The sequence below is a fragment of the Solea senegalensis genome, linkage group LG3 (genome assembly GCF_019176455.1).
Source record: "Solea senegalensis isolate Sse05_10M linkage group LG3, IFAPA_SoseM_1, whole genome shotgun sequence".
NCBI lineage: Eukaryota > Metazoa > Chordata > Actinopteri > Pleuronectiformes > Soleidae > Solea > Solea senegalensis.
In genome coordinates this window covers 1,325,975-1,339,240 of record NC_058023.1, presented here as the reverse complement: position 1 = coordinate 1,339,240, position 13,266 = coordinate 1,325,975, and the positions used below count along the sequence as shown (strand labels likewise).

The window sequence follows — 13,266 nt, the reverse complement described above, 5'->3', positions numbered from 1 at the left end:
TTTCTCTCCACTGCCCCCTGGTGTTTGCTGATTGTGTGAATGGTTGTGTTTCTGTGCACAGACCTGAGATCATGCATGTTGTGACTTGGCGCTATATAAAATACAATTGAATTGAATTGAATTGAAACTAAGTCACAGCAGTTGAATGCAGCTGTGAGTGGAGGTGAGGTCAGGTGGTGCCATGTAGTGGAAAACACCATCATTAGTTAAATACGTCGCAGTTTCAGGTTACAAAACAATCGATTGTTGTCATGGAAACGGCCATGCCCAACCAAAGTTACATGCTGCTGCTTTAAAAACATCTATTTTTTTACCATTTGAATGCAGGGCATTTAAATGTATTCAAATGATGAAGATGATGAAGACCTGAGGCTGTTAAAGTAAACGAAAACTAACAGAAACTAGAATTAGAACTGAAAGTGAAAGAAAGAGAAAAACTACCGTTACATGTTTTAAATAGTTTTTATATTTTTTATGACCTTTTTGAATCTTGTACCTGGCAAACAACACTAAACCTACTTAAAACTAAGCATTTACCAAACCTATGTAAACTCACTCATTTGAGTCTAAAAAATAATAACAAGTCAAACTAACTATTAAAAGCTTGGACAGAGACAATCACACTTCACCAGTTTTAAAAAAACAAACTTTTATTGGTATCTCAGGAATACAGTAGACTGCTGTGCACAGCACATACGTACAAAAATAAAAGGAACAAACTTTAATATCTTTACTTAGCATCGTCTGTTTTCAGAAACAAATCAGTGGAGTTTTTTATTCATTTACAGTCGTCAGCAAAACCAAAAACTAAGGCAGAAGGTGAGGTATATGAGAGCAGAGATGAGAGGAATAGTTCACGACTTTCAGAGCAGGAATTCAAACACATGAAGCCCTAATGAAGCTCGGGGCTCAGGCATGCTGCTTTAAAATAAAGATTCCTCACCTCGTATGATTTCAAATGTTCTTTAAACAAAAGATTTTGTTTTGGTCAAAGCAGTAAAGGTGAGCTGTGTTTTGGATTCTCCTGCACTTCTCTGGACTCCATTATGACCCAGGTCATCGTTAATAAGGTGCTACGAGACGCGCTGGTGTGCAGTCAGTGCTGACCTTTAACCCCCCAACGTCATAGACTGTGTCGAAAAATGGACGTAGCAAAACACACGTGTGACACGTGTGACCAGACGTCTGTGACGCTGCGTCCGCACTTCACATCTGTGTGTGTGTGTGTGTGTGTGTGTGGGTGTGGAAACGTCTTTTCACGACATGGCCGAGTTTCACCGCTAACCTCGTATGAACGAGAGCCGTGATACAAATATCGTGAACCTGACGCCGGTTTCTTCTCTGTGGCTGATGATGAAAGTTTAAAGAGCTCCTCCCATCGCTCAGTCACATCGGTGTCCACTCATGTCTCGTATCGTCACGTTTAAGAAGACCTGAAACTAGCGATGGAGAAAATATTGACTGACTTTCTGAATCAAATGAGAATTCAGCTCATTTTTCCACAGACTTCAGTTCTGAGTTCCTGCTAAAACATGCATTCGCAGATTTTGGAGATTTTGTGCACGTGGACAGCACATGTGTGAACTGAAGTATTAAGCCCCGCCCACCAAGCAGGAAAGACTATTTCGACAACAGAAGAAGTCGCCCAAGAAAGTCGTCTGAGGCTCGAGCCTCGACAGAGGCAGACGTGTCTGAGGGTCGTGTCCTAATCCCCGCCACCCGATGGTGAAGTGGGATACTACAGGACCCTGACGCGCGAGGATACCAGTGATACCAGTGATACCAGTGATACCAGTGATACCAGTGATACCAGTGATAACAGTGATAACAGTGATACCAGTGATACCAGTGATACGTGGCGCACACTGCAGTATACCACAGGCTTCACAAGCAGCTGAGTCGCCCCCTGGTGGCTTCTCTGTTTAATACTACGTCCATTTTGCAGAACAGTCTGTGACTGCAGACGACTTGAGGACAATACTGTTCTCAATGTGTTTGTGTGACACGGATACCACGCTGTGTCAGGGGGCGAGGGCAGCAGCAGCAGTAGCAGCAGCGGCAGCAGCAACAGCAGCAGCAGCAGCAGCAGCAGCAGAGGTCAGGCTCTGCATGAGTCCCTGCATTAACTCTGCCCATAAATATCCCGTCAGCAGTACTTGGAAAGGGGCGGGTGAAGCGTGTTGTAGAGGTGGAGCTCTGACGTCACAGGGAGAGAGGACAGGGACTGATTTGGAAGTTGCTGCAGATCGTGGAGCAGGGAATCCTCAGAGAGCAACACTGGGGGCTTTCACCTCACTAAATGCTACGGTTTAGACGTAAAATAAAGTTGTTTTAAACGTCTCTGCTGCGTGGAAACAGTCAGACACATATACGTGACCACCCTGGCCGGCCAAGGCTGGTCCATGACCCTGACCTTGAACTAAAAAAGGCTGAAAGGAGAGCAGGAAGCTCCTGGGTTACAGCAGGAATCCCAGGGTCCCTGCCTGCAGTGAGGGGGGACGAGCAGAGGTGGTGGGGGAGGCGGGGCAGGCGGGGGCTGCTCAGGCATGTGAGAGGATGACGGATCCACATTCCTTCAGAGAGTCTGAGGAACAACAAAGACGAGTAAACAGCTGCAGATGCACGCCGTAAGATTCTCAGAAATACTTTGCCCTTTGACCTTTTGTGCCAACGCTCAATCTGCACAAAATCTGACAGTTAAACACGCATTTCTGCCACTAGGGGAGTCTCAGTCAAATCGATGTTTGGTGATGTTCTGAAGCAGCGCGGCATCATGGGAACTGTTGTCTTCTTAACGACAATGAGTCGCGCTGTTTCATTACAGCTGTGGATTTAAACAGTGTTGGTGATGTAAGAGCACGCATGAGTCTTACAGGACGCATCAGTCCAACCTGCCGCGCGCTGTCCTCCAGTCCACACATAATAAACACCTCGCTGCTGCTGCTGCTGCTGCTGCTGCTGCTGCAGCAGAGACACGGACAGCAGGAGTCTACTCCCCACCGTCAAACACAAAGAAAACCTGGTTCCTGACTGAGTCACGCGGCCGCGCTGCAGGCGTCTGAGGAGATGAAGCAGCGTCCGGCGCCTGTGCGTCACACAGACTGAGTCTCTGACAGAATTCTGGGACGACCTGGTTCTCCCTGTGAACGTCACCTTAGCATCATCGGCGACTCTGCCTCGCTGACCTCTGACGACCTCTGACGCGTGAGTCAGCTGTTCTCCATCAGCGACTTGAACTCTTTTTGCCTGGTTTCGGGGCAACTGCGAGGAAGCGGCAGCGTCTTCTTTAACACGTGCGAGTATTTACACTTGTTTTCATTCGTTTTGCAGCTGCAGCGTTTGACGACGTCGCTCACCGTGTGCAGACAAGTTTCTCTGTGTGCTCTGAACACTTGCTTAGATTTCTTGTGCAGATGCAAAGAAAGAAAGAAAGAAAGAAAGAAAGAAAGAAAGAAAGAAAGAAAGAAAAGTTCCTCCATGCTCAGATACATACAGAAAGTGTTCCACCCTGTTTATTTGACTGATGGCCTTTAGCCTTTAGTCTCCATGGCCGACCGCTCTCTGGTCTCGGCCTCAGATTGTTTATTACTTAATCGATCTAATTACAGAAAAGAAAATAAACCAGAGATAGTCAGGCCCCGCCCCCCCCACAGAGGCCCTCTCCAGAGTGTCAGCCCTATTTCTGACTCCAGTGGGTGTCTCTTACATGCAAGTGGAAGGGGCCACAAGTGGGAACACCAAGGCACCTTTAAATCGTGCAGCGACGGTAGTGCAGTTAAGTTTCCCCCGCTGACATGAGTGACGAGCAGGGAGCCATCAAGCATTCAAAGGTTCCAAAGAAACGGTATTTGAGCAGAAGTCCATGCATCCCTTCGTCTAGTAAAGTGATTCTTTGAGGTAATAAAAAGTATTGGTTTCGCTCGTCAAACGCACAGGACGCAGCTCGTCCTCCGTCTCAGAAGAAAAAGGAAGTTACAGCAAGCACAGTGAGACAGGCTTCAGCTCTGCCCGTCCATACCAACGACAAGCAGCACAGTATGGCATACATATACAAATATACAGATATATATATATATATATATATAAACAGAATAAATATGTGTCTTTTCTAATGCAGTCCACTGGTGTGTGTGTGTGTGTGTGTGTGTGTGTGTCACATGACTACGCATCTCTGTGTTACCTGGAAGAACTTCCACATGTGCAAATGACTGAGTTATTGCCAGTTTCTCTCATAGTCGCGGGAGGAAGTGTGTGACAGTCATGGCGGTGGTGGCCCTGTTGCCCCTCTTTGCACGGCCATGCTTGCTGAGGGCAATGTAGAAGCCCTTGTAAACAAAAGACTCGTAGGCGTTGTAGTTGTTGGGCAGCAAAGTCTCCTTGAACTTGCACTCCTCCCCGAAGACTCTCTGCAGAGAGACAGGACAGGACAGGACAGGAGAGGACAGGACAGGAGAGGACAGAAGAGGAGGAGGAGAGGAGAGGACAGAGGACAGGAGGAGAGGAGAGGAGAGGAGAGGACAGGACAGGAGAGGACAGGAGAGGAGAAAGAACGAGAGTTCATAAATCACATGCGTGCGTCGACGTCACTCAAATCATATTCTTTTATTTCTTTGAACGAGCAGCGGTTACGACGTCAGAGACGTGTTTTTAATCTCTGGAGAATAAAGTCGTCATTATTACTAAATGTTTTCCCAAATTCACAAATAAAGAAATCCTTTAGATTGTGAAAGAAACTGAGTTTGTTTGGAAGAAAGAATCACAAACACGGACAAAGAGGAAATCATCTCTTTATAATTTATAATTTCTCTCATTTATTTATTTTATTCTTGTAAGATTACAACTTTGTTCTCACGAGATCTAGATAGATGGATGTTAAGCACTAACTAACTAATAACTACATTTTGACAGGTGATGAAAAAGTATTAAGAATTAACTTTGTGATATAAAGATATAAATAATTTATCAACATTTATAATATAACATGTAAAGTCAGTGGAACGTCCTCCAACAACATTTGATGTTCTGTGTTAGGGTTCTTTAGCTTTTGTTACATTTGATTCACACTGTCACACGTTTTCTCTGGGTGTTCATGTATTCACCCTCTCACTGTGACTCACGGACCACACCACATTCTGTCGGGGGTTTCCCAGTTATTAATACGATCACAGAAAATATTAATAACACAACAGTGCTCATAAACCTGTGGATGCAGCAGGTCAGTGAACTCATCTTACACTGACAAGTACGTGCCTGTGCGTGTGTGTGTGTGTGTGTGCGTGCGTGTGTGTGCGCGCATGTGTGTGTGTGTGTCTTTATTAGTTTGTGAGGACAAAAAAAACATAATAGTGAGGACATGTTGATGTTGTGAGCACATGTTAGCGGATTGTCACGAGTTCACTTGGCTTTTTTTGGGCTCTGTATTAACGGACGTCCTCAACGTGTGTGTGTGTGTGTGTGTGTAGCGCTAAGTACAACTGTTCTGAGCAGCTATTGCTTTTATTTTTATTCTTTAAATTTAGCCACTTTAATCCTTGAAAACCGTTACGTGAACTCACCTGGAGCACCAGAATGTGCTCTTAAAGGTTCAAGCTAGAACAAGTTTATCATTCTTTAAGTTTTCGTCAGAGACATTGTTTTGAACTGTTTTCAATGGGGACATTTTTGTGCGTAAGGTGTGTTAGTGTGAGTATTTTAGTTAACGTTGTTTATATCATTTTTTTTAAACATTATGCATAAGAAACCCCCAAAAATGTGTATCTTGGTGTTTCAGGGTTAATTCCTCGTGTGATGATGGACACTTTTGTCTCTTTGTCGGGTCTTTTAATATGTTTTTCTTGGCTCCACGAGAGATTTGATCACTTTATCACTAGATTTGTATGAAAAGTGCTGTGTGCTGATTGCACCACTGGATGTGTCTTCTGTGACCTGTCCTGATGTCATGTCTGTCCATGAGGACAAAATGAAGACTTTAAACAGTCTGGGTGTCCAGATGTCTCCACTGTCTTTGTGTATGTGTGTTTCTGTGAGTGACAGGGAAAGAGAGTGAATCAAAGCTCTACTCACGCGACTGAAACATGACATTTCTACATTTATTTAATATTATATTTATTTATGCTTTGTTTGGCCAGGAAGGTCCTAATGCTTAAGGATGAATTGTATGTGGCCACGTGCCATTAAATCACATACAAATGTGTTTTTTTGTGACCATGTCTGAGGAGCGTTCAGACCTGGACTGAGACTGCAGAATCTGGATCATATGTTTGTTAAAACCACATCTGAACAGGGTTCAAGACAGTCAGGATACTCCGGTTACAACACTGACCAAAATCAGAAAGGAGAAAAAAGTCAAAGTTGGTACGATCCGTGATCTCTGTGTTGGACACCGTCATGTGACCGGGGCGGAGTTAGAGCTGCAAATATCTGCCGTCCACTAATGTCGTCATCATCAGCTAAAAGACTGAATAAAGTGTTTGTAATATCAGTATTTTATGGGTCACAACAAGGTGAAGTGGAGTTCACCACAGTCGAGACGTTTATAGCGCTCTCTTTTTTTTACTCTCTTTTAATGATGAGTTTTATGTCTGAAATTGTCTGAAAAGTGTGTGTAAGTATTTGTAGCTGGAGCTTCTCTCTGCACCCGGACTCAACGAGGACTTAACTCCAATGAATGAAATTAAATAAAAAACAAACCACAACATAAGAGCAACATTTCTGCATAATTAGTAACAGCTAATATTATTGTTTGCATTGTTACATTATTGTAACACAAAAAAGTTACATTTAGAGATAATTATTCACATCAATCTTAAATAAACGCTGCTTCAAAATTTAGCATATTTGTTTTGGGACCCAAAATAAAATCTTGTGTCCAATCTGTGGGTCCCGACCCAGTGTTTGGGAATCACTGCATCATAAGGATAAAAGATCAATGATTAATGTCAAACATGTGAATAATGGAGCGATTAGTTGAATTAGTAGCACATCTTTTTACAAAAGTGTAAATAATGATGTCATTTGTCGCATTTCTTCCACTTTTAATCAAGTTAAATGATAATTATGATCATGAGTCTTAAATGAAAAGGTGGTTAAAAATTCTTTTAGGACCTAAAAAATCACTTGGGTCCAATCTGTGGGTCCCGACCCAGTGTTTTGGAATCACTGCATCATGACAGTGATTGTTGTAACTCACAGTTGCGCGTGTGTGTGTGTGTGTGTGTGTGTGTGGAGTTGCGCACAGACGTACCGTTCCGTATAATCTTCCTCTGCTGTTCATCGCCACGAACAACGCGCTCCTGAGGCCAAACAGGCTGATGACGCCTCGGTCCACGGTGGACACTTCGATCAGACCTTTACACGGAAACACAAGGTTACACAGCAGCAGACACGCAGACACGCAGTCACGCAGTCACGCTGCGACTGTGATACCGGCCTCTGCACCACTGATGGGAGGAACCACGCAGGTGCACTGCGACTGCTGCTCCTGATGCTGCTGCTGCTGATGATGATGATGCTGCTGCTGCTTCTGCTGATGCTGCTGATGCTGCTTCTGCTGATGCTGCTGCTGATGATGATGCTGATGATGATGCTGCTCAGTTACTCAATATTAACCCTATTATAAGTGCGTGTGCGGGCGCGCGCTGTCCTGCTGCACAGGGTAAAAATAAAGTTGTGCTTCTAAACCTGGTCCAAGCATTCATGTCATACTTTTGGCTCGCACGGACGCGAAGCTCCGGCCACTGTTTTTACTCCGGGAAACTTTCAACCTGCCGACACCGGATTCAATATCAGTGACAGCAGCAGCAACAGTCTCAGCAGCACCAGTGACAGCAGCAACAGTGACAGCAGCAGCAGTGACAACAGTGACAACGGCATTGACAGCAACAGCAGCAGTGACAGCAAAGCAGCAACAGTGCCAGCGGTGAACAGCAGCTTCACAGCAGTGACAGTAGCAGTGACAGCAGCAGCAGTGACAGCAGCAGCAGCAGTGACAGCAGCAGTAGCAGTGACAGCAGCGGCGGCAGTGACAGCAGCAGCAGCGGTGACAGCAGAAACATCAGCAAAGCAGCAGCACAGCAGTGACGGCAGCAGCAGTGACAGCAGCAGTGACAGCAGCAGCGGTGACAGCAGCAGTGGCAGCTGACAAGCGGTAGGACAGCAGCAGCAGTGACGCTGTGACAGGTGACAGCAGCAGCAGCAGCAGCAGCAGCAGTGACAGCAGCAGTGACAGCAGCAGCAGCAGTGACAGCAGCGCTCGAACTTTGACGCCGCCTGCATGCGCAGTGGGTTCCGCGCTCGCGCCTCTTTGGTGCGCTGTCACCGGCGAGTGCAAACTCACTGTATTGGTTCTCAGTGTGCGCGCCGCTGATCCCGCCGTCCGGCAGCACCTGCAGGTGAAACCCGATGCCCACGTTGCAGTAGAGCCGCCGCACTCTCTTGATGCCCTGCAAATAGTCACTCTCCCAGTTCAGCTCCGATTTCCCTCCGACGATTCCCAGATAGGAGCGGGAGAAGAGGGTCTCCCACTGCTTCTCCAGCAAAGTCGCGTTAGTCCTGCTCGGAACCGGGTAACCTGAAGCGATCCCGCAGAGAGAAGTCCACAATACGATCACTGCTGGCAGCGTCCAGTGCGTCCTGGCCCCGCTGGACATACTGTAGAGGCACCTTTGCGCAATGGCCATCCAGTTCCCCTTTGGGGCACGTGGTTAAAGTTACCTGCCCTAAAAATGCAACTCTTGTGATTTCCTGTCCTTTGGCATGTTGGTGGTGAAGGCTCGTTTTGGGATCAAGGCAGATCAAGGCCCCATAGCCGGAGATCTGAGCGGCAGCAGCGGGAGGAGGAGGAGGAGAGGGACGGAGCGCGTCGGAGCTTAAATTGGTGCCGGTGACGATGATCATCTTTCGCCGCTCCGCTCCTCTCTGTGCAGGCAACGCTGGCTGTGGAGGGGACACCACTCACCGCAACACCAGCTCACCTTGCCCCCGACTCCCACATCCTAAAATGACATCACTGTGACTTCACAGCCGCGCGCACCTCCCCATCAGGATCAGGAGCAGGAGCAGGAGCAGGAGGAGGAGGAGGCGAGTAGTACTGTAGGAGCTGAGCAGCAGCAGCAGTTCTGACAGCAGTGATGAGGAGAGCTGCACCTTCACATCACTGTCACACAAGCTGCACACAACAAGAACACAGGTTTCCTGTGGGACATTTCAAAATAAAACACCAACGCCAAAAACAGGGAGTAACTTATTTCCATCACAGAGAGAAAATATGACCGTTTACTTGTTTCATTACAGACTGACATTAGCACTGTTTACAGTTACTGCTTATTCATTACTTTATAACAAGCCCTTTATGAATCTGCTGCTGAGTCCCCACATGGATGCAATATACAAGCTCACCCCTAGATGCCACCAAACCCTATACACTGGTCCTTTTAGTATTAGTACATTTCCCCACTGCAGGACTAATAAAGGACTATCTTATCTTAGTTCACACACACACACACGATATTTACACGCAGTTCCAAAATCTGTATCGCAGATGTATCAAATCACAGTCGCATGAAAAATAAATAGCATGTTTTCTTTAAATCTTTTCAATCTAAAATTAAGTCGTCACCAAACTTCTCTCAGACGTATCGCGTCACGTTCACTTCTTATGGATGCCGTCTGTACGTTAAGTCTCTGGATCTTTGTTTCTCATTAAGCTGTACTTCCACGCATGTTGCATATCATGGACCCTGGTATACTCACGTGTCCTGTAGTATCCTACTTCACCATCGGGTGGCAGTACAAGTCTGGACTTCCTACCCAAGAAGAAGAGAGCGATGCTGCGGCTCCCTCGGACACGTCTGGTTCGAGACGCTCACAGATGAAGGGTCGGGCAGAGGAGTCAGGGTCTCAGGTGACTTTCCTCCTGCTTGGTGGGCGGGGTTTATACTGAGTGTGGAAGTTCAGTTCAATCATGCGCTGTCGACACACACCCAACGTAGATGGCACGATTCCCGCTGGGTCCGCTGTGCACGGACGTTTACCAGGACCTTGAGCTTTTGCTGGTTACGTTAAGATGTAAAAATTCAAAATTCAAATTCATAGCTGCTATAAAAGATGTCATACATTCATCATGAACTAAAACAACTTTAAATAGTGCAAGAAATAATCTGATGGATTAGGTGAATGTTAAAATAGAAGGTCATTATCTTAGTAGTCGCAGCATCTGCCTAGACAGGTTGTGGTGAAAGGAAAAATGGAGGAGAGAGGAGAGGAGGGGGAGACCAGGAGCAGATACAGTGTTTTTATTTAAAACTGTCAATCAAACAAATATTTAAAAACCAAGAGGAGAATTTTAAATGACAGGTTTTTAGTTTGAAGGTCAAGGAACCAACTTTTTTTTTGCTCTTCCTCTGGCTAATGACCGCTAACCTGAGATCGGTGTGTGTGTGTGTGTGTGTGTGTGTGTGTGTGTGTGAGAGAGTGACTTTCAGGATCAGAATTTCTTACCGAGACAAAAACGTCTTATTTTTTTTTTTTGATTAAAGTCCAGTGAACGAAGTGAGACTGCAGACAAAGATTCTCCCGTTACAACCACGTCAGGGAAGGGAACTACGGTGGCCTTTGCATACCAGAAAGCATGTTTGTTTTTGAGTGTAGAGACATGGAGGCACAAGATGGCGGCCACTGTGAAGCAAGACCCTTGTCCAAAGTACATGCAGTACATTATTAAAGCCTTTTTCTAAGGTTAGGGCAACCAGACCTTTTTATTTGAAAGCAATTATACACTTATACAAACACACCAGCTGGTAATATATGAATAAAATGTATTTATATTTATTATATATGTAATAAATATTATATATGTAATAAATATTACACAGTGGATCTGGACGTGGATTATAGAGAGAAGTCAGTCTGTCCAAATGAATGGAAGTGAAGACAGTGTCCTCACAAGAATAGATACACAAACCTCTTTCTCTCTCCTTCTGTCTGTGTGTGTGTCTGTGTGTGTGTGTGTGTGTGTGTTTGACTTTCATTGCTGTTGAGCAATCATGGGATGGATGGATGGATACTGTGTCCAGAACCCAAATCGGGACAGTGGTCATATGTCCTGGCAGCCTGCTGCCTTATTTAGAAGGACGGTGTAAAAACAGTCCCAGGCGGTCAGAGGAGAGCCAACGTCAGTGCTGTCCAACACTTCCTTCCCTGTTTGTTCAGGAAGTTTACACAGCCAAGCATTTGACCCGCTCAGATAACACGTTATTACTGTCGCTAACAGAAAATATATCACCGGCAATATCTGGCATCGGTGCGAGATCATCTCCACACATGAGTCGCAAAGGAAACGTGGAAACACACGACAAGGAAAGGTGGAAACACACGACGAAGCGATGAAGCTTACGGCGAGGCGCGGTAAAACACCGCGACAAGGAAGGTGGAAGCGACAGGAAAGGTGAAACACCGACAAGGAAAGGTGGAAACACGACGAAATGTGGAAACACGACAAGGAAATAATGAAACACACAAGAAGCGTGAAAGCCGACAAGGAAGCGCGTGGAAACACCGCGACAAGGAAGCGTGAAAACACCCACGACAAGGAAGCGTGGAAACACCACGACAGCAGCGTGAAAACACATGACAGCATTGGAAACACAAAGCGTAAACACACAAAAGAAGCGTGAAAACACCGACAAGGAAGCATTAAACACGAGAAAACATGAAAACACCACGACAAGAAGCGTGCAAACACAAGAAAATGTGAAACACACAAGAAGAAGCGTGAAAACACCACGACAAAGAAGCATTAAAACACCACGAAAACATGAAAACACGACAAAGTAAAACACAAAAGAAGAAGCATTAAAAACACAAGAAAGAAGCGATGAAAACACCACGACAAGGCGTGGAAACACACAAGAAGGAAACATGAAAACACCGCGACAAAGGAAGCATTCTGGAAACACAAAAAAGAAGAGAGCGTGGAAACACACCGCGACAAGGAAGCGATGAAACACACAAGAAGGAAACGTGAAAACACACGACAAGGAAACGTGGAAACACACGACAAGGAAACGTGAAAACACACGAGAATGAAACGTGGAAACAGACGGATTTAAATAGTGATTTTCAGTGCTTTACAATAAAAGTGCATTAAATAAACAGCGTTAAATATACATGATTCCATGCAGCAAATAAACAATTCTAATGAATAATAACATTTTTGATAGTGATAATATAAAATATAACTTGATATTGTACATGCTAAGACTTTGCAGCACAGTAACAATGTGGTCATAGTTTTGTAAAAGGGAAGAAATATGATCATAGAGTAACTATGTTTCTTTTGAAGTCTATCGTTGTTATGACTCCGTCATTACTTCAGAAACAAGAAGACTGATAAAAGGTTATAAGCCATTTATTAAATCAAGTTTGACATAAGGGACGTTTGTCCTCAGCAGACTTGTCATTATAACAAAGTCCCACACGGAACGTCGACTATAACCTGCTGCCATAAATACATACATACATGCATAGATGCATAAATAAATGGAAAGTGTGTGTTCGCTCTGCTTTACGTCCGTGTTTGCGTCTGCGTCCTGTAGGGAGTTGGTAGGAGACGCGGGGGCTCAGGGGAATTCCCAGCACGTCACAGAGCACAAGGCTCTGGACCCCGGGGACCTGTCGGCTGCCAAGGAGCCTGAGGGCCACCTTAGCAACCACAGAGGTCTTGCAGCACACACACACACACACACACAATGGAAAACCACAAACAAACAAACACTTCAGATACAGAATGTTGATGCTTTTCAATATCGTTAAATAAATCTCCAAGAAGCATTAGTCAGCATTTATTATTCACTTTATTGCTCACTTGACTTCACTAACTGTTTATCGTCCTCAGTCTCACACAATTACAGCATCGACCAGCGATGGGAGTCGGTATCGGTCAGTGTCGATATCGGTCTGATACTGATCAAAATTAATGGATCGGGTATTGGACCGATAAAAATGTAGAATTTACAATCCAAAAGCATTTCAGCTGAGTCATGTTTGGACTGTTGAGAATGACTCGTCAGAGTAATATCGCGGGTTTAGTTAACGGTATAGCGACGTCCTTAGACGATACCATTTCCGAAATACAGAAGCTTTAATAAAGAGGGAAGAATTGAATAAATCACAATTCTCTTCATATATATGATATGATATAATACTGACTCCTAACACGCAGAAGGTAACGCACACCGTGACGCCGTGTGACGTCTGTGAACTTCCATA

The 13,266-nt window shown here is 45.1% G+C and overlaps 1 protein-coding gene across 1 annotated transcript; it reads right to left on the bottom strand.

The window, feature by feature from the left end:
• Window positions 1-4,013: 4,013 nt before the first annotated feature.
• Window positions 4,014-8,840, bottom strand: LOC122765726 (fibroblast growth factor 6-like). The gene is made up of 3 exons (XM_044020109.1): window positions 8,336-8,840; window positions 7,244-7,347; window positions 4,014-4,406 (listed from the first exon to the last, which is right to left on the bottom strand). Exons 1-3 carry the CDS (start codon window positions 8,676-8,678, stop codon window positions 4,230-4,232), a joined length of 624 nt encoding a protein of 207 aa, XP_043876044.1. The 5' UTR covers window positions 8,679-8,840; the 3' UTR covers window positions 4,014-4,229.
• Window positions 8,841-13,266: the final 4,426 nt, after the last annotated feature.

What these genes read in the sequence shown, in the direction of transcription:
- LOC122765726 (XM_044020109.1), bottom strand. Translation starts at nt 8,678, where the DNA reads ATGGCCATTGCGCAAAGGTGCCTCTACAGTATGTCCAGCGGGGCCAGG. An exon ending in GCACACTGAGAACCAATACA is followed by an intron (nt 7,348 to 8,335) that starts GTGAGTTTGCAC and finishes TTCCGTGTAAAG; the next exon opens with GTCTGATCGAAGTGTCCACC. An exon ending in GAGGAAGATTATACGGAACG is followed by an intron (nt 4,407 to 7,243) that starts GTACGTCTGTGC and finishes GTCTCTCTGCAG; the next exon opens with AGAGTCTTCGGGGAGGAGTG.